The following is a 27,712-nucleotide window of genomic DNA, read 5'->3' on the forward strand; positions in this document are numbered from 1 at the left end:
CTGAGGAAGAGCTCAGTTTGACGTTTCTTCTGTGAGAAGCTCCTGGTACCGTTGGAGGTCTTCCTGGCCTGGGACTGCTGCGCATTCTCCTTCGGTCATCCGCTCATTCGCTCGTTCATCAACTTCTACTGCTGGTTTTCACGTCAGGCATCATGCAAGGTGCCAAGCAAGAGAATGAAACATAGCCCCTACCTTCAAAGATCTCTGTGAAGGAATTTCACTTGTAGCGTGTGTATTTATAAGGCCCTGCGAGGGAGCCAGATTATGCCCATTTTACAGAAGAAAGTGAGACTCAGCAATGATACAACTTGCCTGAGTTAACACATCTGGAAGCACCTGTATTGCCCCCGGGGCTCTGACTCGGGCTCAGGGGGCTTTGGCAGTGGCCTCCCAGGGAGAAGAGCCAGTGGCTGCAGGGAGGTGGAGGGGAGAAAGGTGCTGGCCAGGCCGATTCCCTTCCTGACCAGCCAGGGAGGGCCTCTCTGCAAGGAAGGCGCACGTGTGAATTACAGATTTTTTAGGGAGAGGAAGGGAGAGAAAGTGAGAAACATCAACATGAGAAACATCAATCAGCTGCCTCCAGCACGCCCCCTACTGGGGATTGAGCCCGCAACCCTGGCATGTGCCCTGACCAGGAATGGAACTGGGACCTCTCAGTCCATGGGACGATGCTCAGTCAACTGAGCCACACTGGCCGAGCTCAAGACTATTTTATTTTATTTATTTATTTATTTTTTTAAATGAATTTTTATTTATTTTTTTGTTACAGATATTTTACCTTTTTACCCCATTGGCACCCCCCCCCACCCTGTCCCCGGCTTAGTTGTCCATGTCCATTGGTCATGCATACATGCATTTAAGTTCTGTGGTTTATCTCTTCCCACCCCCCCACCCCCCATCCCCTCTTCTGAGGGATGTCAGTCTGTGCCCTACTTCCATGTGTCTGGGTCTACTGTATTCCTCAGACTGTTATGTTCATTATATTCCGTATATAAGTGAGATCATGTGGTATTTGTCTTTTTCTGCTGCTCAAGACTATTTTAATCATCAAGTGTGTGGAGGTGGCTTGGGTCAAGAGGCACGATTAGACCAGTGGTGAGAAATGCTCTCTGAGCCCAGAGAGATCTCACCACAGACTGTCACTGTGCCCGGGGATCTCAAGCTCATACGGCCTCTCTCAGACTGGTTGGCATTCAATCCTCCCCTGCAGTATGTGTAGTCCCTGCAGATTCTCTGGCTCCCGGGTCCTCTCAGGATGCTTACCGGACACTTTCACCCATTTCCCATCTTCTCCAGGCTCTTTCTCTCTCTCCGTTTTTTTTTGTTGTTGTTGTTAATCCTCACCCAAGAATATTTTTTCATTGATTTTATTTTAGAGAGAGTGAAAAAAAAAAAAAAAAAAGAAATGTAATGGACTCTAATTTGCTACTTAATAATATGGGGAAGGATTTGGTCTGGTTAATATATTTTTGAGACCCTGAAGGTAGATGCTGAAAAACAGTCACATTCACAGATGCACTAATAACATGCAAAGTTAGAAACAACAAGCGGAAGAATAGATAGGAGGCCATCCCCATCACCAAGAAAACTGGCCTCGTTGTGCAATAGAGTTCTGTGTTCTCCAGCAGGACCTCCGGCATCTTTCCGGCAGCCTTCTCGGACCCTCAGCTGCCTGGGCACCTGGCTTTTCACTCTCCCTGTTTTTGTAGATGGTTTCTGCCACCCCTCGGCCTAATAAATATGAAAAACAAAGAAAGCAACAAGGTAGAAGCAAAATGAAACAGAGAAGAGCGTTAGCGATAGCTGACGAGGAATTGCAGCCGCAGACACAGGCTTTCCAAGACTCTCTCTCTTTCGGACCCCTAGTTCCTCAGATTGTTCTGGGGATTCCTCTTCTGCCATAGACCCCAAGACAGGAACTGTCTCTTCATCCGCACAATGCCTAACGCATGGTTGGTACTCATTAATAATGCTAGTTTAGTTATTCTTTCTCTGTTGATTTCTTCCCCCTCGATGTCCCTCCTTGAAGGGCATATGTTTGGTGGATGAGTTAAGACTCTTGATTGCAAGCAACAGAAACTCCCTTATGCTGGGTCACACACAAAAAGGGAATATGGTCTATGGTACTAGGTCATCTAATGAAATATGGGAGGACCTGACTTTCAGATACTGGGTGGAACCGAGTGTGGAATGTACTAGAACTTTCCCATCACCTGTCACAATTCCTATTTCCAGCAAAGATACTCAGTTAGCCCTCTCTGGATCCTACCAATTATTGCCAAAGGAGCAAGCTTGCAGCTCAGAAACTTCACTGAGCTCAGTTCCTACTCTAATTTTTTGGGATGAAGCCAGGGTCATATATTACATTTTGGGAGAAAGTAATCTCCATGTAATTAATCCCGGGTGATGACTGGGTGAAACTATTACTATATATATTGTTTCTTTCCTTCCTCCAACAAACATTTGTTAGTGTGCCTTACTTGTTAGAATCCATTCCAGTAGTTAAAAAAAGATAAATTCCTTTCCAAACTTACTTTTAAAGGAAATTTAATAAAACCAGACATTATCCAGGTCCAGACAGGTGTAAGACATTTACTATCATCTGGGAGTCAGCAAACATTTTCTGTACGGGGTCAGGTGGTGAGTATTTTGGCTTTGCAGGCCGTCCCATCTCAGCCCAGCTACCCAACTCTGCTCTTTGGTTTCAAAGCAGCCACAGACAATATGGAAATAAATGAGCACAGCTATGTTCCAACAAAGCTTTCCTTGTGGACACTGACACTTGAATTTTGTAGTTTCAACATGTCACATGACATGTTCTTCTTTTGAATTTTTTCAAACCCTTAAAAACGTGAAACCCATTCTTAGCTCAAAGACGCAACCGTTCCACCCAGTATCTGAAAGTCAGCTCCTCCCATATTCCATTAGATGACCTAGTACCACAGACCATATTCCCTTTTTGTGTGCTGACCCCTGTTCTGACGACATGAACACAGGGTCCACACATCTGCCTGGCTGTCTTGGTTTATTTTTTATTTTTTTAATTCTCACCCGAGGACACCTTTGCATTCATCTTCAGATAGAGCGGGAGGGAGAGAGGAGGGAAGAGAGAGAGAGAGAGAGAGAGAGAGAGAGAGAGAAACATTGATGTGAGAGAGACACACTGACTGGCTGCCACCCGCTCTGGACCGCGGGCTGATGCTCTAACCGCTGAGCAAACTGGCCAGGGTGGCTGTCTTGGTTTGCTTTCCTTATTTCACGAGCACCACTTCAGACCTTAGTCTTGAACTCGTTCTTTCTCAGCTTACGTAACGCTAGCATTCAGCTTCACTTGGTTTGGTTTAAGAGCCCCACACTGAGAAGGCTGCTTTAAGACTTTGCACTTGAAGCAATGCATTGAGTGGTTATGTAGGTGTGCAATCTTGAAAACCAGGAGAGAGAGGATGATTCTGGGGGGAGAAGCAGTTTAAAAACAGTTCTAATTGTTCAGGCAAGTTATTTTTACCAGTCCTTACGGGACAGAGAAAGGATCACATTGTTATTATTATTTTTATAGATTATATTTCAAAAAGCTTTTCTGCTAAGAGCAATTAAATATCAAGTTTTAGTTTCACTCACTCAAGGCAGAATTTCCATTGCATTAGGGTATTTCTTTCATGATGATTTACTATAGAAGGACTATAACTCAGGGCTTTCGGGCGCCTCATTGCACGGAGGCACGTGCTTCTGTTGAAGGTTTGGGGAAGCGGAAGAAATACAGGGAAATGGGAACTGTAAGAAAGTCTTGGTGGCTACTATCTTGAAATATGTAATATGATATGTAATATATTATATATGAAATTTTCTCATAAAATCAATGGTGATAACAATAACTAAATTATATTATCGTCATGGAGAAGAATTTCCCGCAGTGTTCACCTAACAAAGTTGGGAGTGACCCGATGGTTGTAATAGCCAAAGGCCCAGTGCCAGCCTGTGCCTCACATTTCCTCTCCATCCTCACTGAGCCACGAGGAAAGCAAGATTCAGGGATGTCTGCCACCTTGCTCAAGTCACCCAGCTGATAAGTGGCGAGTCAGATTTCAGGTCTGTCTGTCCATAGAGCCCCATTCATGCTTCCTCGCTGTAACCATCTCCAGTCTCAAGGAGCACCTCGGGGAGTGAGCACCCCCTGACTCCCAAGCTGAGAGGCGCCATGGCTGCCTTTGGGTCAATTAATCTTGCCATTGACCTAAGCAAACTGTCACTATAAGTGTGGTTCTAGATCTTCCCTGAGAGAATTTATAGCTAAAGTTCCAACGACATCTGACGTTAAACAATACTTATTTCTCTAAAAATATATGGTCATTTGAAGAAGATTCCATTCCAGAAACATTCATTAACCTGAGTTGCAGTGGGCTTCAGGGTTTTATGGGTCCCCTGAAATTTTATGTATAATACTGCACATGTGTGCACATGTGCCGTCTTTGGGAGAGGGTTTCTAATTTTATTGGATTCTGGACCCACTGCTCATTAAACTCAATTGGAACCGGTTAGGAAGAAACCTAATTGTCTCTCTTAATATTGACAAGTGTTTGTTAATTGTGCCAAATTCCATCACAACATATGAGGTTCAGTTAATTGTCCCGCAGTAGCCTGCGCACGGCTAGCACTGCAGTGACACTGTGGGCTCCACCAAGGGATTGGCTGGGCTCTGGTTCTTCACAAGCCCCCAGCCCCCAACACGGCGCCACAGTGCAACTGTAAATGTGTAGTAACTGCTCGTAGGTCGGAGGGGATGATTTCCCCTGCATAAACCTCGCCTAACACAGTCATTTAAGGTCCTGGAAGAATCAATGATTGGTGTCATAAAATGAGACACCTGCGTCCAAACGCAGCCATTTTCTAGCGGTGGGACCTTAGTCAAACCTCTCTCGCCTCAGTTTCCTCTTTTGTTAGCTAGGGGGTTGGTAAAATCTCGCCCACCTCCACAGTTCCAGGAGTCTCATATCTGGCGAACCCAAGTGGGAAAGAGCTGGGGCGGGCGTTTGACACGGGCTGGAAGTGGGGCGTGAACCGCGCAGCGGGGAGCCTGTGCGCACAGACGCGCTTGGCCGCCGATGCCGGCTACTGGGCTTGGATGATTATCCCCGGCCAGCCGGGGCTGTGAGCAGGATCTCCTCCGGGCTCCGGGCTGGTTCTGGGGACAGCTGCTGGGAGGAAGTGGGCGTGGGGACTTTCCTGACTTCCTTGTTTGGAGTAAACTTTGGCAGCATCTGCCCGGCTTCGATGTTTGCTTTTCCAAACTCTGTTGATGTGCTTTTTGGGAGCTCTCCTGCCTGCCAGAGAAAACATCTAGAAGCACGACGCAAACCGGAGCCATTCCCTTGGGTCCCCAAACCCCACCAGCCTCCAGAGAGGGGCAGGCGCCGCCGGGAGAGAGCGCAGACGCGCCTGCAGCGCAGGTCTCCGCGGCCCCGGGGACGCGGGTGGAGGAGCCGGGGAATCGCTCCCACCCACCGGCCCCCAGAGCACGCACGTGTGCGCACCTCCCTCTGGCACCGCCGGGGACCTGGACGTCGGCGCTGGAGATGGGGCAGTTGCCTTGCTTGCTGACTCCGTCGTGAGCCCAGTGCGGTCCCCGCGCCAGCAGCCGGCGCACTCCGCTCGCGGGCAGCCAGAGGCCGACCCGCGGGGACAGCGCGGACCTGCGGGGACGGCGCCGTGCTGACCGGAGCGGAGCGCGGGGAGTGGGCGTGGGGCCGGTGCGTCGCCACCCGGGGACCTGCGACACCCCGGCCGAGCCATGACGGACGCCAGCAGCAGGAAAGAGGGCTTCAAGAAGTGCCGGAGCGCCACTTTCAGCATCGATGGTTACAGCTTCACCATCGGTGAGAACTTTCCCCGTCGCCCCTGGCTGGGCAAGCACCCTCTCCCGTGGCGGTGTGTGGCCGGAGGGTGCTTTCTAAGCGAGGGAGGGGGTGGCCAGGGGCCAGGCGGAGCCGGGGGAGTAGCGACCGAGCCGGGAAGTGGGCGTGTGGCCGGGTCTGCTGTCCCTGGGCGCCCCTCCCCCCGCTCTGACCGGCGCCCCGCAGAAGCTGTTTCAGGAGCACCCCTCTCTGGAGGGCTCGATCCCCTTGCTGTGATTTTAGTAACTCAACTCGGGAGAGGAGAGACAGAGACAGGGATGGAGGCAGAGAGATGGAGATGGGAATAGCGAGGAGCTCAGAGACAGAAAGACATGGACACGATAGACACAAAGACAGAGACACACGGACAGATGTCTAGACACAGAGACGTCCACGGAAACATCAAGACTCCAGGTCAGATGCACAGAGACAAACAGATGCCAAGACGGAGACTACTTGCTAATGGAGGAACGGCAGAGATGGTGGACAGTGACAGAGATGCAGAGGGACAGACGCCTAGACATGGATTCGGAAGGAGACTGGATGATAGTTTCTGCAAAAGTTGAAAGAGAGAATGAAAATGAGAGTGAATGCAGTCAGGGAGGGATGTACCACGTTAGTGAAATATTTTCCTAAAAGCTGTCTTCTGTCCTCTGGACCCCCCCAGTGGCTCCCTGTTCTCTTTCCCTCCTAAACCCTTTACCGGAAGGGGTACCGGAGGGGGCTGGAGGCAGCACTGTGGCTGTGAGAGGGAGCAGGACCACAGGCTGACCCTCTGGAGGATGGAGGATGCACTTCTCCATGCTTGTACTACTGGCTCCATGCTGTGCTCTGCATTGAAACAACCGGCCCAGCCTTGCTTCTTCACTTTCCAGGAGGCTGGGGAGCCTGGAAAATGAGTTTGGAGAACAGCAGGGCAGAGCCAGGCACCAGGAAACGGCTCTGGCATTTCTCCTGGTTGTGACCAAGGCTTTACATCTGAACTTTCCCCCCAAGCCTTTGACAATGCAGGGCATGTTAATTTCTTTCTGGTGGGTGGCACCTGCTTGGAGGTGAGGCAGGAAATTTCAGGGGCCAGAACAAGCCAGGAGAGGCGCTCACCTCTGGACCACTTTTGATCGTTCTCATGAAGTGACCCCAAGATTTCTGAGGCATGGGCTGAACACATTACTTCCAGAATTAAGTCTAAATTCAAAATTAAGTCTAATTTTTTTGAACCAAATGTAATCATAATGTTCGGTAATCTGTTATTTACTATCTAATTAGATTTGTTTCTGCTATATATAGAATATTTCATCAGTTGCCTAGTGTTGGCTATTTAGGTTGCTTTTAATTTTTGCCTCAATAAACAATGAAAAGACACAATCTTTGAGCACATCCATGAATACCTTTTCAGGGTAGATTTCTAGAGGTACGTTTGCTTGGTCTCAGAGTATGTATATTTTTAGGGGTTTTAAAACATGGCTTGACTACCCTCTAGAAATACCAGTTCACACTTCCACTAGCAATCCATCAAGTTACTGACACTCACTCATGAGTTTCAGACACTATAATTTTTTTAAGAAGTTGCTGGTTTGAGAGGTGGGAGGTAGTATCTCAGTGTCACATGTATTTCCTTCTGCTGTGAAATTGCTTTTTTTATGTCCTTGGCCTGTATGTTTTTCCTCTGGGGAAGTTTATCATTTATTAATTTACAAGTACTCTTAATGGAGATAATAGATTATACATGTAATCAATATATTAATTATGTAATATATAATTACTAGATATGGATCACTATGCTATCTATTATGGAATTACTATAGAATAATCACATAATTATATGTTTAATATATATTAGCATATGCATATATACACATGTGTACTTCTGTGTGTGTGTGTGTGTGTACCTTTCAAGTGCTATGTGTCGTGTATATTACACGTATTTCTTCCAAGGTTGAGGACTCATGTTCCGGCATCATCAGTGTGGTGCACTGGTGGCCAGGCCTTGCTTTGAGAACATGCAGGTATCTGTGGCCCACACCTGTGCTGCCAGCTTGTCACACGGTTCCAGCAGGGATGTGGAGGTGGACAGTGCCCCTCCTCCAGCGGGGAGCAGCCGATGAGACCCCAGTGGTCCCCAGAGCTCTCCTTCTCTCAGGTGCCCGACACTTTGTCATTAGGAATCACGTCCCCTTCTAGTCTGTGAATTATGCAAGATTTCTGGGTCAGAGACTTTCCTGAGGGAACTCATGTTATGGTGCTGGTAGCTTCAGAGATTCTCGCCAGGGAGGTCCATGAGGACAGTGTGGGTCTGGGGCCGTGCCGGAGTGTGACCCACCCCCGTGGCAAGGCCAAGAAGAAGCTTTCCTTGGCGGGCTCCTGATAAAACTTCTCTCTGAGAATGGGCTAAGAGGAGGCACCCACTTCTGGTTCAGCCTGGGCAGGGGGAAGGCTTCTTCTGCAGGGGTGCTACTTGCCAGGGGGTGTATTATATGGGGCACTTTTGGTAGTCACCATGCTAGGGTGCTGGGGACAGTCTCTAAGTGAGCAGAGGTCAGAGGAGTTAAGTGCTTTGCAGGGTGTAGGGTGGGGGTATGGGGTGGGGATGGCCCCACACAATGAGAAATTACCCTAAATACAGCAACACCCCGTGGAGAAACACCACGGGGGTCCCTCTGATGTGCAAGCCTGAACTGGCCTTGAGCTGGCCTTGAGCTGGCTCCTGAGCTGGCCTAGGCCCTGACTGCAGGGCACTGAAGGTCAAGACTGTGCTGAGAATAGATAGCTGTGGGGTGTGGACCAGGCAGAGCTGGGTGCTTCACTCAGCTCATTGGATCACCTTCCACAACTCTGAAAGGAGCTGTTATGACCCCAGTTTAGGAGATGAAACTCCTAAGACCCCAAGAGGAAGTGATTTGCTGAGAGTCACGAGCTAGCTAGTGGCAGAGTTGGGTTCAAACCAACTGGGCAGCCAGGGTTTGTCCCTTGCCATGCTGCCTCCCACCGTGGACTTTATTTCTGCCTGAGCTGTGGGACCTGTCCGTCGCCTCCCTGAAGAGAGAGCTTGGCGTTTCTGCTAAGCTGGTGCAGGCAGGGGAATACCGGATAGAGCCGACCATTGCCACAGGGGTGTGGGCGGTGCTGCTTTGGGAGGATCAGGTTGAAGAAACAAGGTTTGTTTAATCTGCCTCCCACCCGGGCTGCCTGTCCAGTCCTGGGCTCCCCTGGGTCCCAGGGCAAATGGTCTTGCGTCCTCTTCATGTCGTTTTCTCAGGACCCGAGGTCAGGTGTGGTGAAGAGGTGTTGGAAACAAGACTATGAGATACAGAAAGTGCCACCTGCCATGGAGCCCCCATGATCTGACAGTTCCCTCCCCAGGAAGCCATGGAGCCTGTGATTGTAGCAAATGGTTATGATGATTAGCAGAATGAATGGCTGGGGCCGGGGGGAGAGTTGGAGTATCATTGTTTTCCAGAAGAACACTCCTTGTCATCTGGGGTTTGGATGTCTCTGGATGCTTACTTTCTTCATGAGGCTTCCAGAAACTCAAACACTCTCCCCCCAAAAGTGAAGTATGTCGCAGGCACAAAGCCCTTTTTTTAACCACCTGCGTGGGCCTCACTCGATCTGTTTTGGTTCTCATTTTAAAGATGAGAAAGTGGGGCTCAGGGAGGGCCCTCATGTCCCTTCTCCCTGCATCGATGACCTCCAGGGTGTCAGCAGGACGTGGGTGACGCCACGGCTGGGAGGGTGTAAAGTTGGGGGTGTAGAGCAAAGAGCTGCTTCTGACAACAATGAACCTGGTTGTGTTGTGGAAAATTCTAGGCCTGTACTGAAGAGGTGTTGCTAACAGAGGGATGTGTTTCCTGTAGCAACTGCCACAGGCTCCCTTGACGCCGTTTCTCTCCCTGAGATTGTCCCAGAGGAGGAAGAGCGAGGGGCCCGGAGACAGCAGCCGAAGGCCCAGGGGGCTGGAGTGAGGTTCCCTGTCCCACCACCCCACACTGAGTGGGGAGCTCTGCTGGCGGAGACTCGTCCCAGTGGGGTGCAGGGGGGCAGGGCTGTGGGTGGTCCAGGCCAAGGGGACTCTCCTGCATGCGGGGGTGTGGCCCACTCTCCAGCCCAGGCACAGAGGCCCTGGCCCCCTTGATGCGTATGGCTGAGGACTGTCTTAGCCTAGGTGTTCTCTCCGCCCAGTGTCTTGTCTGTGTGGGTGGGGGCAGGACCTCTGGGCATTGTCCACCTGGTTGGGGATGATGGTGGGGAACTGAGAACAGAAGGAGGATCTAAAGTGAAACATTCTAGAGACACCTGTCAGTACCAGCTGCCCCACCTCCCCATCCTCCTGACATCTCTGCAGACGGAGCGGAGTGGGCTGGAGCGGCGTGCGAGCGAGGGTTGTCAACCAGGGTGAGGTCCCTGCAGTGACAGTCACCTCCACCTTCTAGTCCCCACTCTGCCCTTGTTTAGTCACACTCTCTCTCTGAGCCTCAGTTTCCTTACATGTGAAACCGGAAGCGCGATCCTTCGTTATAGAACTAAGGTGAGGGTCAAGTGCACTGCAGGAAATGTGCTTTGTTAACTCCTCTACAATGCTTTTGGTTGTGAGGGAAACTTACTACTTGTCAAACGCGTCCCTAGGTTGGGAAGCGAGGCTGTCGCAGTGGGGTTGTGACTGTCAGCCAGCAGTGCGAGTGCACAGTTGTAGGGTGCATATCAGCCGAGAGCTCGAGCTCGTGGTGGGGACCCTGGGCTCTGGTGTCACACAAACTCACCGTGCTAGACAGGCAAGTCGTTTAGCTCCTCTGAGCCTCAATTTCCTTCTCCGAAGAAATGGGGCTGGTGACACCTTCCTTGTGAGTGAACCGCAGCCAGGGGACTGAGGTCCATGCACAGCGCTCGGCTGTCCCGTTGTGTGTTTGCTCAGTGTCCCTTCCCTTGACTTGAAATCATACTGTGACTTGAGCTGCTCTGGCAGGAGTGGGTGAGGGTTGTGGTGCGTTCTTGAGGGTTTGTGGGTACACTCTGGGGTCGGTATTGGCCTGCACTGTCCTGCACAACTGTGTGGCCCCTGACACCAGGAAGGAGCAAGAGCAAAGTGTGCCCTGGGCACCCTGCCGCTCTCCATGGGCTGCTGTTCTCTCCGGCCACAGAGTGTGCCCTGCGTGTCTACTCAGGCTCCACGGACTTGGGCGGAGTAATGGGCAGAGTCCACCTGGGCCGTGGGCAAGTTGGAGGTGGTGAGAGACGGTGCCACAGGAATGACTGTCTGAACCTGGCTGGGGATCTGGCCTGGGACACAGCAGGAAGAGGCAACAGGCTGCTTCAGTTGGACTTGGTAGCGTCCAGACTATGACAAGCTCTGGAGTTAGATGCTTAGGGTTCAAATCCTGAACCCCGTCTCTTACTGTGATTTTGGACAGGTGGCACCATGTGGCTAGTATTTAGTTTTCTTAGTTGTGAAGTGAGCATGATAAATAATATCTACCTTGCTGGGTTGGGAAATTAAATGAGATAATACAAGTAGAGTCCTGGCAAGGCTGACTTATTCTCAGCACAGTAGGCATGGTGCCCAGGGCCCACAACATTTCTAGGAGCCCATGAAAATATTTTTGATTCTTTAAAAATCAGAATAAAAATGCACTTCTAGATGGAATAAAATGTCTTAATTTACAGTATTAATCTTCTTCAGACCAATGCAGTCCTATAATATATTAAAAAAGAACTTAAAAAAGTTGTTTTATGGAGGAAAAGGCCCCCCAAGGCAAAAGTGTCTGGGACTCATGAAAGTCATAATGCGGCTCAAGCTTCGGGTGCAGGTCCCGGCACATCCTAGGCACTGAAAATTATTAGCTATTTGTCTGAGTCTGTTTGGGCTGCTGTAACAAAAATTGCATAGACTGGGTGGCTTATAAACAGTAGAAATTTATTTCCCTCATCTCTGGAGGCTGGAAGTTCGAGTTCAAGGCACCAGCCGATTCAGTGTCTGGTGCAAATCGGCTTCCTGGTTCAGAGCTGCTCATCCCTCTGTATCCTCACCTCGTGGGAGGGCAGAGGGATCTCTGTGGGCCTCTTTTATAAGGGCACTAATTCCATTCACGAGGCCTCCACCCTCATGACCTAGTCACCTCCCAAAGGCCCCACCTCCAAATACCAGCACATTGGGCATTAGATTTCGGCCTGTGAATGTTGGAGGAACACATTCAGTCTATAGCACTGTTGTTACTGGAAGCTGAGCATTTGCTGGACAGGTACTGTGGGAAGGCAGGGGGACCATGGGGGACAATGCACAGGGTAGTGGAGTCAGAATCAGGAGATGGGCTCAGTCCATTAACTTGCCCTTTAGTCCTGGGCAAGTCACTGAACACGGGCCTCAGTTTCTCCCTCCGTACGTGAACTGGTTGGATAAGGAAACCGCTGTGGCTCCTGCCACTCCCAGAAGGAGGTGAGCTTGCGGTCCTGCAGGCCACGGCAGCTTTTCCAGAGTGGGAAGGTGCGGGGGTGCCAAGCCGGGTGCACTGGGAATTTCCGGGGAGAGGCGCTTTGCAGAGTTCAGAGCAGAGTGGAGGCAAATTGGATGGAGGGCTAGTTAAGAGCTCAGAGCTGAAATTATTCTGAAGTAAGGAGACTGAATTTTGTGTATACAGCTTCGTACAGTAATTCTCACGCACAGGGGAATTTGATAATGTCACATAATAGAAAGAAAGAAAATGTCGATCTCTGTCCCTGGTTCCCGGCACAGAGCTCCTAAAACACTTGTCACTTCCTACGCGATCAGAGCACTAGGGACATCTCTTGTCCTAATGAGGGACTCTGTGTGGATGGCTCCTGGACAGGCGCTGGTCACTGGAGAGGCCAAGCCAGAATTAGAACCTTGGCATTTTCAGCCAGCCTCCTGCCCCCACCTCCTCCAGATGGGAGAAGGACTGGAAATGAAACCTCCGTAAAAATCTCAAACGTATGGGGTCCAGGGAGCTTCCAGGTCAGTGGACACATCCCCATACAGGAGGGGACACACCCCAGCTGCCCGGGGACAGAAGCGCCTGAGCTCTGAGCTCTCGCAGATTTCGCCCCATGTCCATCTGTATCCTTCATCAAATCCCTTAATAAACTGGTAAATGTCAGTGTTCCCCTGAGTTCTGTGAGCTGTTCTAGGAAATAATTGAATCCAAGGGGGAGGAGGTCATGGGAACCTCTGATTTGTAGCCGAACAGAAGTTGTGGGAACCTGGGGACCTACTCCTTGCGATTGGCATCCGAAGTGGGGGGCAGTCTCTCGTGTGACCGAACCCCCTGTGGGATTTGATGCTGGCTCCGGGGAGACAGCGTTGGAACCGAGTTAGATTGTAGGACACCCAGCTGGTGTCACGAAATTTCTTGGTGGGGAGAAAACCCACGGATTTGGTGACCAGAAGTATCAGAAGTGAAGTGTTCTGCACGAGGAGTAAAGAAGGGGAGACTGGAGTCTCTTCCTAATATAGATGATCACTGAACTAGACCCAAGGAAGGAACCAAAATGCCAGTGGGGCGCTCCCTGGGCCAGCCGGCTGTTTCCCTTGAAGACATCAGATCCCAGGGGAAAATGGGAGAGTGGCGGAGATTTCCGAGCGTTTCTGCTGGCCTCAGGGCTAGCTTAGTTCCATTCTGATGTGACACGAAGCCTTGGGACCTTAATTCGCGTGACTCGATGTGTTTGTCATGAGCGGTAAGTGTGACTGGAGAGAACAGTGTGGAAGCGTCTCGCAGGGGCCCCGCTGGATCCGAGACAGTGAGCGTACAGGGGAAGAGCAGGAGTTCCGGAGCCCGATCAACTTGGTTTGAATTGTAGCTTCGCAGTTCATTTGCTGTGTGATCTTGGACAAGTTACTTAACCTCTCTGTGTTTCAGTGTGTTGATCTGTTAAAAGAAGATAATTATATCGCCTGTCTCCTACGGTTTTGGAGGATGAAGTAAGTTAATATACATCAAGCATTTGGAACAACAGTACCTGGTATATAGTTCTAGATAAATGTTTGTTATTATATTATTTTCGTAATAATATTATTATATATAGTCATAATATATACCCATAATACTGTATTTCCATAACATTATAGACATGATAATAATAATAATAACCAACTGAGTCTTGCTGGATCAAACACCTATATGTACTGTTCCTTGAAAAGCTGTAAGAATGACCTTGACTAAGTCCATGGTGGATCTGCAGATGTTCCTGCCTCCCCAGCCAGTTAATCATCTTTTAGGATTTAGCGTGTCACTTGTGATGGTTTTTCGGAGTGAGTCCCTTTTTTTTATTAATTAATTTTTGTTACAGATGTTTCTCCCCCCCCCCACTGATTCCCCCCTCCCCCACCTCCCTGCCCTGTCCCCAGCTTTGTTGTCCATGTCCATTGTTCATGCATTCACGCATATAAGTTCTGTGGTTCATCTGTCCCCCACCACCCCCTCTTCTGGGGATTGTCAGTCTGTACCCCACTTCCATGTCTCTGGGACTACCCTATTCCTCAGACTGTTATGTTCATTATATTCCACAAATAAGTGGTGAGTCCCCTTTTAGATGCTCAGCTGTCCTACGCCAGGGTGCGAGGTGGGAAGGAGGGTGGTGCAGGAGACCTGGGCTCTAGACCCAGTTCCGGCGGCTCCTGTCCCTGTGCTGTGGAAAGGTCATCAGTCTCCTTGAGCCTCAGGTCCCTCATTTGTCAGTGGGGACACCACTTCCTTCTTTGCTGTGTGTTGGAGAGTTCGGGAGCATGAGGAACATAGGAACCTGGCCCACTCTAGGTGCCTGATGCCTGTTGGTTGTGATGATGGAGAGGCTCTGAAATCAAGGGAGCGGGCAGGTCTCCCAGACTCCCAGCTGCTTCCCCGCGTGGTGCTCACCAGCCTGCCCCCTGGCCACCTCCCACAGCGCCCCACCAGCCACTTATGTTAAGTGCTGGCTCGGCTGCCAGGCTGTCTTTGTTCCAGTGTAGGGCTTCTGACCAGGCTGGAGATCTGGAGCTCCTGCCTCACCCCCACCCAGGGCTTCCAGCTGGGTCTGGGTACTTGGTGCCAACTGCTCTGGGAAGAGCTGGTTGGCACTTCCTGTGCTGTTTGGCAGGCGGGCTCTGGAGTGTGGCGGGAGCTCGGCCTTGGCCTTCCCCGAGAAGCCCTGGGCGCGCTTGGAGGCAGATGCTGGCAGTTAGTTTTCACTTGTGGGAGGGCAGTGTCTGCGGGACAGAGGCCCCAAGCACCGGAGACTACGCCCATGAGTACTGCCCACAGATGCGGCCACCGAGATTCGTTCCTCTGCAAGGAAATCACACGAATTAATTTGACAACCCTGCCTGTTCTGGCGTCTGATGCAGGTAGCTGGGCTCTCTCTCTTCTCGACAACAGCACAGGGTAGCTCAGATGTGATTCCATGGGCTTGGGAAGGAGAACGAGAGAAGGATCACTTCCCTTGGACTTCCATCCTGAATAACTACCAGGATTGGGTTTGCCTTAAAGAAAGCTTTTTACAGATGGTGGAAGTCAGCTTGTGAGGTGACGGGTGGAATGAGGGTTTCAAAGCAGGTCTGAGATCGGGGCCAGAGCTCTTCCCTTTCTCCTTTTTATTTGCTTTTTCACTGGGGGGTGATCTGTTGGACCCGCTGAATTGTATATTTTCTTCATCGGACACCTTGACGATTGGAGACCATCGCAAAGAGTTGTAGCCCCTGTGGTGGGGAGGCCGGAAGCTGAGTTGCTGGGCTCTCCCGCTCACCATTTATGAGGCACCAAACTACTCTCTTCTCCTTTCTGAATCTTCTTTCTGCATCCTGTAAAGTAGGAATGCTAATGTCTGTATGTGATATGACATATGTTAGGTGCTGGTCCAGTAATGAGACCGTCCCAGGTGCTCGTACATCATAGCGTCTTTCCCTTCCCTTCTGCCAAACCGGAAGGTATTCAGCTGGCTCAGAGGTTCGCCCTGGGATCACCAAGTAGGGGAGACCTCCAGCCCTTGGGAAACATTCTCTCTCTGAGAGGCCCCAGGAGAAAGAAAGGACTGTGTCACCCTGACTCTGGGACACAGGGGGCCCAAATTAACACAATAGGATTGGGACAGCGAGTGGGGAAGGGGATGGATTTTTATTTTAAAGTCATTTGTTTACGATTTCCAAGGAAGGCTCATTGTGTCTGGCGACTCATCGTTCTTGAGCAGTTGCAGGTGACGTTAGCTTTTCTAATTTTGTCAAGTCAGTGAGTGTTGAAGGGGGGACCCTGCAGGACCCTGAGCAGAACCAGATCCCAACCACCTGCCGGGCCCTGGGGAAACCCAGCTCTCTCTAACAAGATACATTTCTTCCTTTCTCATTATGAGGCCAACTGCTTAAGACAGAGAAACATTTAAAGGAGGCGGAATTTAGGCCAGCTGTGTAACGCGGTTAGGTCTGGTCCTAGTGCCTATTGAAAGAGGCTGTTTTCATGATGCAGCCCTAATTCAGGCACGTTGATGAGGGTGATGATAATAAGGCTTGTTTGTGGAGCACTTTCTCTAACTTCAACTCATTTGATTCTACCAGTAACCCCACAGGAGACCTCCGAGCCCCCCCATTTTACAGGTGCAGAAACTGGGCTTCAGGAAGCCGAAGTGATTGGTTTCAGAGCCGTGACTCAAGTCCAGTTTCTACAGTGTGAAAAACTCAGGCACCGGAACCGGAAACCTGGGACCCATCCGAAAATCTTTCTTCCTGTGTGCCCACCCCCACCTCATCTCATTAGTCAGCGAGTTCTCTAGATTCTCTTCTCCAAACCCGTTCCTGTTCAGACTTTCTCCTCCGTCTCCTGGGCCTCAGTTAAGACCCTCCTCCTCTTTTACGGAGTCTATTGCAGTATTTCTGAGTGGTCTCGTTCCCTCTCTCTCATCTGGCCTCCCCTCCAAATGCCTCTCAACACGGCAGCTAGAATGTTCTGGAACACACAGCTGATCCTGCCACCCTCTCATTTAAAACCATCCAGTAGCTTCCCATTGCTGGCAGGATCAAGCCTCCCTTCCCAGTAGGGCCCAGAGGCCTGCCATGGTCTGGTCTTCGCTTTGTCCAGGCTCATATTTTGTAATGTCCCTGCTTGCCCATGACTGTAATCAGTCACCTAGCCTTTCTGTATGGAGTGTCCGCCACATGGCAGCCATCGTGTTAGGCACTAGGGATCCAATGTGAGTGAAACTGACTAGCCTAGCATAGCCCATAGACGTTAGTGCTACATCCTCCGATGGAATGGCCAGGGTACTGCGAGAGTGCCCAGTGGTGGGATGGAACCTAGTCTGTGGGATTCGGGTGGGCTTCCCTGACGAAGAGGGTGAGGGAAGCATCCAGGTGGAGTGGACAGCTTGTGCAAAGGCCCTGTGGCTAGAGGGTGGGTAAAGGAGGACTGTGGATCAAGAAGAGACTGGAGAGATGGGCAGTAGTTCTTGTAGGCCAGCTGAAGGGTTTTAGTGTTTTTTTAAAAAAACTTTTCTCCCCCTTTATTGATTTTAGAGAGAGAGAGAGAGAGAGAGAGAGAGAGAAACATTGATGAGAGAATATCAATCCCCCCACTGGGGATCGGGCCCACAACCTGGGCATGTGTCCTGACCAGGAATCGAACCAGGGACCTCTTGGTGCACGGGTCAATGCTCAACCACTGAGCCACAGCATCCAGACAGTTTTGGTCTTTTTCTCAAGAGTAGTGAAAGGCAAACTAATGGTTTGAAGCAGAAGAGACAACGTCGGATTTGTGTTCCCCAAAGCACTCTGTGGTTATACTGTGGGGAATCCATCTGGGAGGATGTGTAAGTGTTGATTGCTCCTGCTGTTGTAGAATGAAAAGCTACTCCTGTGTGCACAGCATCCCTCCGTTGTGCCTGGACCTCTCTGCACCCTTCTGAGCATTCTTTCTCTCCTCGCAAGAAACCAGACACACTTTTAGACTGTCGGAGAGGCAGGTGGACCGTGGGGGCTGAAAGCTGTCTTTATTTTCCTAATTACTTCTTTTTTAAGAAAATGAAGATAGGGTTATTCATTTTATCTGCCTGCAGAAATGATCCATGTTCATTTTGGGAACTCAGGAAAGGAAACCTCATTTTTCAGAGATGGCCTCTGCTGATATTTAGGTGACTGTTTCCATAGTTTTCTTTCTCCCAGGGTCACATAACAATCTATTGCCGTTTGCTATTTAAATGGGATCCATGCATGTTGTTCTGTTGTCTGCTTTTGAAAACTTAATTGTATGTATGGACATTTAAATTCTCTCTCTCTCTCTCAGTGCCTGAGCCCTCTGTGTGTGTCTCTCAGCTTCCCTAATGCTGACACCCCATGAACCAGGTGAAACTTACCTGAACATTTCCCGCTGTGGTCTGTCCACGCAATACTGTCTCACCAGTCACACACACACACGCGCACACACACGCACACACACACATATTGTATATACAAACATACATCCCCTATCTCCACATATACTTTCTCCCTCTCCCTTCTGCCTTCAGAAATTAAAATGGTTATATGTGAGTCCAACTAGCGTGGGAGACGTCAGGGAAGGTCTCTTGTTAACACCCGTGAGACATGCCTTCCGTAAAAATTCAAACCCTTTGTGGGACAGCCAACATCTCCTCCCAGCATCCCAATGACAGGTTTGTGACCTTGTATAAAGGAGGCATACTGGGTAGTAAGCTCTTAGGACCAGATGTTTCTTATAGTTTATTTCAACTAAAAGCTCCATTGGTCACTCATTCCTTCATTTGTTCTCTTACAAACATTTGCTAGGAGTCCTTTGATTGCCCTGCAGATCTAGGGAGACTGACCATTTCCCCATCCTTAAAAGTGTGTGGGCTTATGGGAGACTGGGCCCGGTGTTTGAACCACTTATGAAGGATGAGGGTAACATAGGGTGGAAGGTCTCACCAACGGCAGCCATCAGCAGGGGTGGACTCAACTTCTCTTCCCCTCCTACTCTGTTCTCTTCATTCCGTTTTGTTGAGGTGTAATGCATATACCGTGAAATTCACCCATTGTAAAAGTACAGTTCACGATTTTAGTAATTTCAGAGTTGCATAATCGTCATGTATAACCACGTCATTTTTAAAATTTCAAATAGTGTCTCTTCTATTGAATATGCATTTGTTCATCCATTTGCCAGTTGGTGGACACAGGTGGTTCCCGCTTTTTGGCTCTCATGGATAATGATGGTATAAACATCCACGCGCAAGTCTTTTCGTGCACATATGTTTTCATTCTCGTGGGTAGATTCCCAGGAGTGGAATTGCTGGGTTGTATGGTGAATTTCATGTTTAGTTTTTCAAGGAATTGCCAAACTGTTCTCCAAAGTGCCTGCACCGTTTTGCAATCTCCCCAGCAACATATGAGAAGCCCTGGACTGAGTTTTACCGAACTGACTAGATCCGTGGTTTTCAAGGATTTCCAGGGCAGGGCTGGCTTCGTAAGAACCACGTGGGCAGCTTGTTCAAGATCTCTGAGCTCCACACTTCGGTTCTGTAGTTACGTCCAGGGCCCAGGCATGTGCAGTTTTAGAAAGTTCTCTAAGTAACTCTGATGTGTGGCTTTGTTTGGGGATCTCTGCTTGGGATAGGGTTGGGGATGGGGTGGGCGGGGGAGAGATTTGGGGCACATTCCAGGCGGAGAAAACAGCGTGTGTAAGAACACCAGAACACGGTCTGTCATGACTGGCAGGAAGAGTGGCCGGAGGAAGAGGCAGCTTTGCCTTGGTCCCGTGGAGACCGAAGGAGGGACCTGTGAAATCATTGACCATCTAGTTTTCTGTGAACATTGTTTTTAGGAGAACTGACTGTTTTTGAGTACCAGAGCTTTCTATCTAATATTCAACAACCCCCTGTATTCGTCATGGTTCTCAGGGTACAGGTGAGGAACCTGAGACTCAGGATACGGAGTAATAGGTCTGGGACCAGAAACCCTGTCTGTCCGCTTGTTGCCGCCAGAGCATTGCCCTGCTCCGTGCGAACAGGGTCTTGGAGTTGCACGTGCATTGTCGTTCCAGGGTTGCCATGGACCCCCCGCTTGTGCAGTCCCTGCTGCTGGCTCCTCTTTCCCGTGGGTTGGAGGTGTGCTGGGTTTTCTCTAATGGAAATGGCGATGTTGAAACATTCCGGGGAGACACCACATCAGATCCCTCAGTGGCTTGCCTGCACTTACAGGCTGTGCCGACACTTGACCCTGGGTCTCTGGGGGCCAGCAGTCTGAGCGCTGCACAAGTGGGGGTGAAGGCCCTCTGTGAACGGGGAACCGAGCTCTCCGCAGGGCTGTTTTCAGAGTTGGATGCGTGATGAGGGAAACTTGTAGTAATTACTGAGCAGATGCCCTAAATGAGGTCTCGGCTGGGTTTCCGGCTGGCAGCGCTGCCTTGGGATGGGAACATTGCAGCCACTGGATCGCTGTGTGACATCACATCCTCCCCTTGTTGTCATAGCAGCTGTAATCATGCCCCTGCAAGTGTCCCTCAGGGTGATGGCAAGCAGTCGTTTTCCATCAATGGCAATCACGGTACTTCATGATAAGGAGAAAATAAATTAGTTCCTTATGGCTTTGAAAGGAGAAAAAGCTTAACAATCATCAGCATGCTCTTACTACTATGCTATTTTAACAATCATTATGCAAGTTATCCACGTTGATTGTGGAAAAATTTAAATAATAAAGGATGGGAAAGAGAACACAAAATCCTACTGGTAATGTCAGCATGCACAGAGAATCACTATTGCCATCTTGACAAATATGTTTTTCTGCTTAAGTACATTCATTATTATTTTTTCAACTACGGGACCATTACTGTATTGTTGTTTACTTTCCCCCCTACCTACCAATGTGTAATTAATATTATTTCCTGTCAATAGTCTTTTTTAAATCAATCAATCAATCAATCAATCAATCAATCAATCAATCATTTAAGAAAGAGGGGAAGGGAGAGAGAGAAACATCGATGTGAGAGAGAAACGGATTGGCTGCCACCTACACATTCCCCACTGGGGACTGAGCCCACAACCTGGGCATGTGCCCTGACCCCTGACTGGGAATCAAACCCAGACCTCACAATCCATGGGATGACACGCAATCCACTGAGTCACATCGGCTGGACACAATAGTATATATTTTTTTTAATTAAGTTTCTCTTCATCTCTCATTTAAAATATTTATTTATTATTTATTTATTTATTTATGTTTTAATTCTTATCTGAGGACATGCTTAGAGAGAGGAAGGGAGAGAAACGTCGATGTGAGAAACATTGATCAGTTGCCTTTTGTAGGTGCCCCAATTGGGGATTGAACCTGCAACCCAGGTTTGTGCCCTGACCGAGAATCGAAGTGGCAGGCAAGCCCTCCGTGCACGGGACAGTGCCCAACCAACTGCGCCACTCCAGCCAGGCTATACCTTCCATTTTCCAAAAGCTTCTTTAATCAGCTGTTTCAGATTGCCAGAGTCAAGTGTGAAATAAGGGCACCTTTGCTGATAAGGGGTTTAGCACACTGTAACTTGTCTTGCCTGCTTCTTAGGCTATGTTGATATAATCCTGGGCTTAAACATTCAGATAGATTTTATATGATTATTTTTAGCACTCTAGGTTTTTCTCGTTGGATGAGTTGAGTTTGTTTTCGTAAGCAGTGTAATGGTTAATATTATGTGTCAACTTGACTAGGCTAAGAGATGCCCAGATAGCTGGCAAAACTTTATTTCTGGATATATTTATGAAGTTGTTTACGGAAGAAATTAGCATTTGAATCGGAGGGCTCAGGATAGGTCACTCTCACCAGCACCAGTCTGTTGAAAGGTCATGAGGAACAAACGGCAGCTACAGAGTAGTCACAGGGATGTAAAGTACAGCGTAGAGAATGTAGTCAGTAACATGGTAATAACTCTGTGTGGTGCCAGATGGGTACTAGACTTATCAGGGGGATCACTTCACTAGTTATACAAGTGTCTAACCACTAGGCTGCACACCTGAAGCTGATAGAATATTAAATGCCAACTGAAAGATTGAAAAAAAAAAGAGAGGCCTGGACGGTTTGGCTCAGTTGTTAGAGTGTTGCCCCTCGGACCAAAGAGTCGTGGCTTTGATTCCTGGTCAAGGGCATGTACGTTGGTTTCGGTTCATCCCCGGCCCTGGTCCGGGTCTTGCGGGAGGCAACCAGTCTATGTGTCCCTCTCACATCGATGTTTCCCCCCCCCCCACACTTTATCTGAAGATAAATAGAAAAAATGTCTTTGGGTGAGGATATAAATAAATAAATAAATAAAATAAAACAAAGAAAGATCATAAGATCTCTCACTTCCATAACTGTGAGCCAATTCGTATAATCTTCTGTTATGTGTCTCTCTCTATCCTGTTGGTTCTGTTTCTCTAGAAAACTCTGACTAAATCGAACAGTTTTATTGAGTATAACTTACCATAAAATTAACCTGTGCTAAGTACACAATGAAATGACTTTTAGTGCATTTACAGAATTGTGCCACCGTCACCACCATACAATTTTAAACATTTCCATCACCGCAAAAGAACCCAATGCCCCTTCACAGTCCCCTGAATACAGTCTCATGGCCAGCTTTCTGCCAGTTATCTCTTTTATATCCTCACCCGAGGACATTTTTTTGATATTTTGTTCAGATAGAGTGGGAGGGATAGAGAGAGAGAGAGAAACATCGACGTGAAAGGGACACATCGAGTAGTTGCCACCCGCACAACCCAACCAGGGCCGGGGACACACTGCAACTGAGGTACGTGCCCTTAGCGGGAACCGAACCTGGGTCTCTCAGGGACCGCAGGCTGACGCTCTAACCGCTGAGCCAAACCGGCTAGGGCCAGTTACCTCTTTTAAAAAAAATATGTTTTTATTTATTTATTTTTAGAGAGAGATAGAAACATTAATGTGAGAGAGAAGCATTGATTGGCTGCCTCCTGCACACCCCCTACCAGGGATCAAGCCCACATCCTGAGCGTGTGCCCTGACTGGGAATCGAACCGGGACCCCTCAGTCCGTGGGACGATGCTCAGTCCACTGAGCCACACCGGCTGGGCTGTTTAGCTCTTTTAACTATGCAGTTTTATTTTTTAATGCCAGTCACTTTTGTGCCTTCCTGGAACTCTTTTTTAAATCCTCACCCGAGGATACTTTTTTCTCATTTATCTTTAGATAGAGTGGGAGGGAGAGAGAGAGGGGAAGAGAGAGAGAGAGAGAGAGAGAGAGAGAGAGAGAGAGAGAGAAACATCAGTGTGAGAGAGACACATCGACTGGCTGCCTCCCGCACAACTCCGACCAGGGCCGGGGGCGAACTGCAACCGAGGTACGTGCTCTTGACCAGAATCGAACCCGGGACTCACTGATCCGTGGGCTGACGCTCTAACCGCCGAGCCAAACCAGCCAGGGACTTCCTGGAACTCTGAATCTTTAGATAGTTGGATTACAAATACGAGACACTTTCTTGAAGCTCCTATGTATTTTTTATTTTTAAGAGCTCACGTATCTAACATTTGTTTTAACATGGCAGATAAATTGGTGACATGAAATAGCTGATGGTAACTTTTTTTCTTCGAAACTCAGTAGACATTGATTTAGTAGCTCATTGGATGTCAGCCCGGCTGCGCAGGGATCGGAGGCCTGCCTGATTTTTCTGTTTTGATGCCGAACGCCTCCCCTGAAACACGCCTTCAGGCTCGCTGCCTTTCGCAGGGTTTTGATCAGCAAGATTCACGGTGGCAGGACGGGGTATGGCTCCTGGCTCGCTGGGCCCACTGCCACCGTGGGCTGGGCGTGGGCATGTGGGCTGGGCGTGGGCACCTGCAGAGAAGTGTGTGGTCAGAAGGTCCCTCCCCCTATTTTCAACTCTGACATACATGGCCAGATGTTCAAGGTCCCACCTGATGAAGCGTGAGTTTGCTTTCTGTGCGAGCGGTAGGGAGGGTGCGGGGTGGGCGGGGAGCAGCAGTTCCAGGAACCGTGTTGTGATGGCAGGAGCGTCTTGGAAGCTGGGGGCGAAAGTCCTGGGCTTTGGGCCTAGACGCGCCTCTCCCGTGGTGCAGAGCAGTCATCGCCCGCCTGGGCGTGCACTCTGCAGTCACAAGTCCAGAGACTTTCATCTGATTGGTGGGTTTCAACCGGTTCTGTAGGATCCTAGGGCCTGTGCACGTGCTTGAGGAACTGGGCGAAGGTTTGATTCCAGTCTGTTGTAAAATAAGTTTTTAACCTTTTTTATTAAACACTAAATTTATTGCTGACGTATCTTTATTTATCAAATGTTTGAAACTTTCAAAGTGCCCTCCCTTTAAAATTTTTATTTTTATTAAAAAATTTTTTTCTTTCTTTATTGATTTTTAAAGAGAGAGGAAGGAAGATGGAATCATCGATGAGAGGACATTGATTGGCTGCCTCCTGCATACCCCCCACTGGGGTCAGGCCCACAACCTGGGCATGAGCCCTGACCAGGAATTGAACCAATGACCTCTTGGTGCATGGTTGATGCTCAACCACTGAGCCATACTGGCCGGGCTAAAAATTTTTTTAAAATTACAGTTTATATTCAATGTTATTTTGTTTTAGTTTCAGGTGCACAGCATAACAGTTAGACAATGATCTACTTTACAGACAGAGAGTGTTCCTGATAGTTCAAGGTACCCACCCTGTACCATACATAGTTATTACACTATTACCGACTCTATTTTACATCCCTGTGACTATTCTGTAACTACCCATGTACACTCCTTCTTCCCTTCACCTTTTCCACCCAGCCCTTCTCCCCTCTGACTGCCATCACTGTTCTTTATATCCATGAGTCTGTTTCCGCTTGTTTGTTTGTTGATTCTGTTCTTTAATTCCACATGTAAGTGAAATCATATGGTATTTATTTTCCTCTGACTGACTTATTCCACTCAACACCCTCTAGGTCCATCCATGCTGTCACAAATGGTAAGGTTTCATTCTTTTTTTTTTTTTTAATGCTCACCCGAGGACATTTTTCCATTTTTCACTCAGATAGAGCGGGAAGGAGAGAGAGGAAGAGAGAGAAACATCGATGTGAAAGGGACACATCGAGTGGCCGCCACCCACACGACCCAACCAGGGCCGGGGACAAACTGCAGCCAAGGTACATGCCCTTAGCGGGAACCGAACCTGGGTCTCTATGGACTGCAGGCTGACGCTCTAACCGCTGAGCCAAACCGGCCAGGGCAGGTTTCATTCTTTTTTATGGCCGAGTAACATTCCATATGTACCACAGCTTTTTACCCACTGTTTTTAACTTAAAAGCAAAACCATTCTATGTGTTCAAGTTCTTGAACACATCAGCAATTGTAAACATGTTAAGTTATGTTGCAAGATTAGCCATTTTTCTAGTGGAACTTGGAATAACGCTTCCTTTGTGATTTCAGTTTATTTGAAAAGTATCCTGAGATTGCAGGGTGACCAGCAAAGCCTGTCCAGACGGTCCCTGCTTACAAGTACCAGTCAGAATTTTACCTGGTAGGAATCAGTGCTGCTAGACTGAACTCAGTCGGCTTCATGCTGACTGTAGACACAACTATAGCCGCAATGCCCCACCCCCGCCGCCAATCACTTGCGTGGAATTCCAACTTCAACCGTGAGTTCTCAAGGATGTCCTCCTCTGACCATCGTCACCGTGCTCATAGTTGACCTGACGTGTTTGTTTCAGCTCTGCAGCATTCATTACTGTTACGTACCTGAATGAGTCTCATCAAAAACTGGACTACTGCCCTTGCGTCTTGGCAAAGCCATCCCGGATTCCAAAGGGACATGTACTTTGGATTAAAGAACAATAGGGGACATTGTAGTGTGACACTGGAGGGACAAAAAGAGCATCTGTTTGGGCCTTTGGGGAAAGGCTGCTTGAGAAGGAAGGGAGAAAAGCAAAAGGCTTCTAGGTGGAGCTCCGGTTAGGGTTATGCGGTTGGCTGTTTTCTAGCCCCGTGATAGGCCCAGAGAACGTGGGGCATGGAACACTCTGGCTTATCAATTTAGGACGAACAGAGAGAAGATAGGGTCAGTGTGGGCACTGAGTCAGTGGATCCGCCTGAATCATTGCTGGGGCCCTTCTCAGCTGTTCCTGCAGCACTGCGCGTGGGCGCCGCCAGCCGGAGTCCTGGGTGCTAGGGGAGTTCCTGCACGAGGTCTCCCATGCCGGTGGACACGGCGCGATGAGAGACCTGACAGCTTACATCCGTGTGGGAGGGCATCAGAAACTACCATGAGAGTGGTGGAGTGTCAAAGCCATGGGCTTTTGAGTCAGATGGACTCATGTTCAAACCTCAGGGCAGCTGCTTGGTAGCTAGTTGACTGCTGGCATGTTGGCCTTCTGAGCCTCAGTGTGTTCATCTGTGAAGGAATAAATACCTACCTCCTGGGTTGTCTTGAAGGGCCACTGAGGTAATGTATATAAAGGGCCTGAATATAGTAGGTGCTTGATAATATATGTTAGCTTTAGTCACTTCTTGGATAAACACGAATATCATCTTTTATGACCTGTGTAGTTTGCCCGTAAATCTTCAGCATTCATCAGTGTTTTAGGGGTTGTCTTAGTGGTTTGAAGTGTAGAGGTGCCCTAGTGACCTGGGGAGCATCTGCAATCTTCATTTGCAGACATCATCGTAAAGATTGGATCAGGAACCCTGGGCAGTTTTGCTCAGCGGTTAGAGCGTCGGCCTGTGGTCCAGAGAGACCCGGGTTCAGTTCCCGCCGAGGGCACATACCTCGGTCGCAGTTTGTCCCTGGCCCTGGGTGGGTCGTGCGGGTGGCAACCACTTGATGTGTCCCTTTCACGTCGATGTTTCTCTTTCTCTCTCTTCCTCTCGCTCCCTCCTACTCTATGTGTCCTCGGGTGAGGATAAAAAAAAAAAAAAGGATTGGATCAGGAAAGAATCATCAGTGGATACTCAGTCTAGGGGCTGGGTGGGATTTTGATGAAAAGCAGGATATTTGCATGGTCCTACCGCATCTTGAAAGGGAGGGAGTAAAACAGTAGGGGTATCGAGGAAAAATCAGACATCACCCTTGACCAAGCAATCAAAATGAAAATAACTTCTGAAGGAGAGATGGACGTTGCGTGCCTCCACGCGTGAGACCCCGAGAAGGAAGCTTCGTCTGTGCAGTGTTCTGGCTGAGAATACAAAACCTCAGTGTACGCACAAGGAGACGTCAGGCACCACAAAATGAGGAGCATTTCGTGTGTGTGTGTGTGTGTGTGTGTGTGTGTGTGTGTATGTATAAACTATGGGACGAGCAGGGCTGTATTTTAAGGCAATGTCAATGCCGTGAGAGATGAGGAGAGGCTATTGGGAATGCTCCGGGTTAGAGGAGGCTGAAGAGGCGGTGAAATGCGGTGCCTGACCCTGAACTGGCCCCTTCTGGAGGGAATGCCGTGCAGGAGGCTGTCGCATCAACTCACACAGCCGGGATATCGATCATGTGAAAGTACCGAAGGCGATAACTGGGTCGTGGTTGTTCCTATTCTTAGGAAATACGCCCTTAACTATTTAGGGGTAAAAGGTCCTATGTCTGGAACTGAGTCTAAAATGGTTTAGAAAAATAAATGTATGCAGCCCTGGCCGGTTTGGCTCAGCGGTTAGAGCGTCGGCCTGCGGTCCGGAGAGTCCCGGGTTCGGTTCCCGCTAAGGGCAGGTACCTCGGTTGCAGTTTGTCCCCGGCCCTGGTTGGTCGTGCGGGTGGCAGCCACTCGATGTGTCCCTTTCATGTCGATGTTTCTCTCTCTCTCTATCTCTTCCTTTCCCTCCCTCCCACTCTATGTACAAAAAATGGAAAAATGTCCTAGGGTGAGGATAAAAAAATAAATAAATAAAAAAATAAA

The 27,712-nt window shown here is 49.0% G+C and overlaps 1 protein-coding gene across 1 annotated transcript in view; it reads left to right on the plus strand.

Annotated features, from left to right (window-relative positions):
* Positions 1-5,785: 5,785 nt before the first annotated feature.
* Positions 5,786-27,712, plus strand: part of PDE1C (phosphodiesterase 1C) — a 393,209-nt gene continuing 371,282 nt past the window's right edge. Inside the window, exon 1 of the mRNA XM_036246613.1 lies at positions 5,786-5,870. Within this exon, the coding sequence (XP_036102506.1) occupies positions 5,786-5,870 (85 nt within the window). The remainder of the gene's footprint in view (positions 5,871-27,712) is intronic.

This window comes from Molossus molossus, unplaced genomic scaffold (assembly GCF_014108415.1).
Source record: "Molossus molossus isolate mMolMol1 unplaced genomic scaffold, mMolMol1.p scaffold_m16_p_7, whole genome shotgun sequence".
Taxonomy (NCBI): domain Eukaryota; kingdom Metazoa; phylum Chordata; class Mammalia; order Chiroptera; family Molossidae; genus Molossus; species Molossus molossus.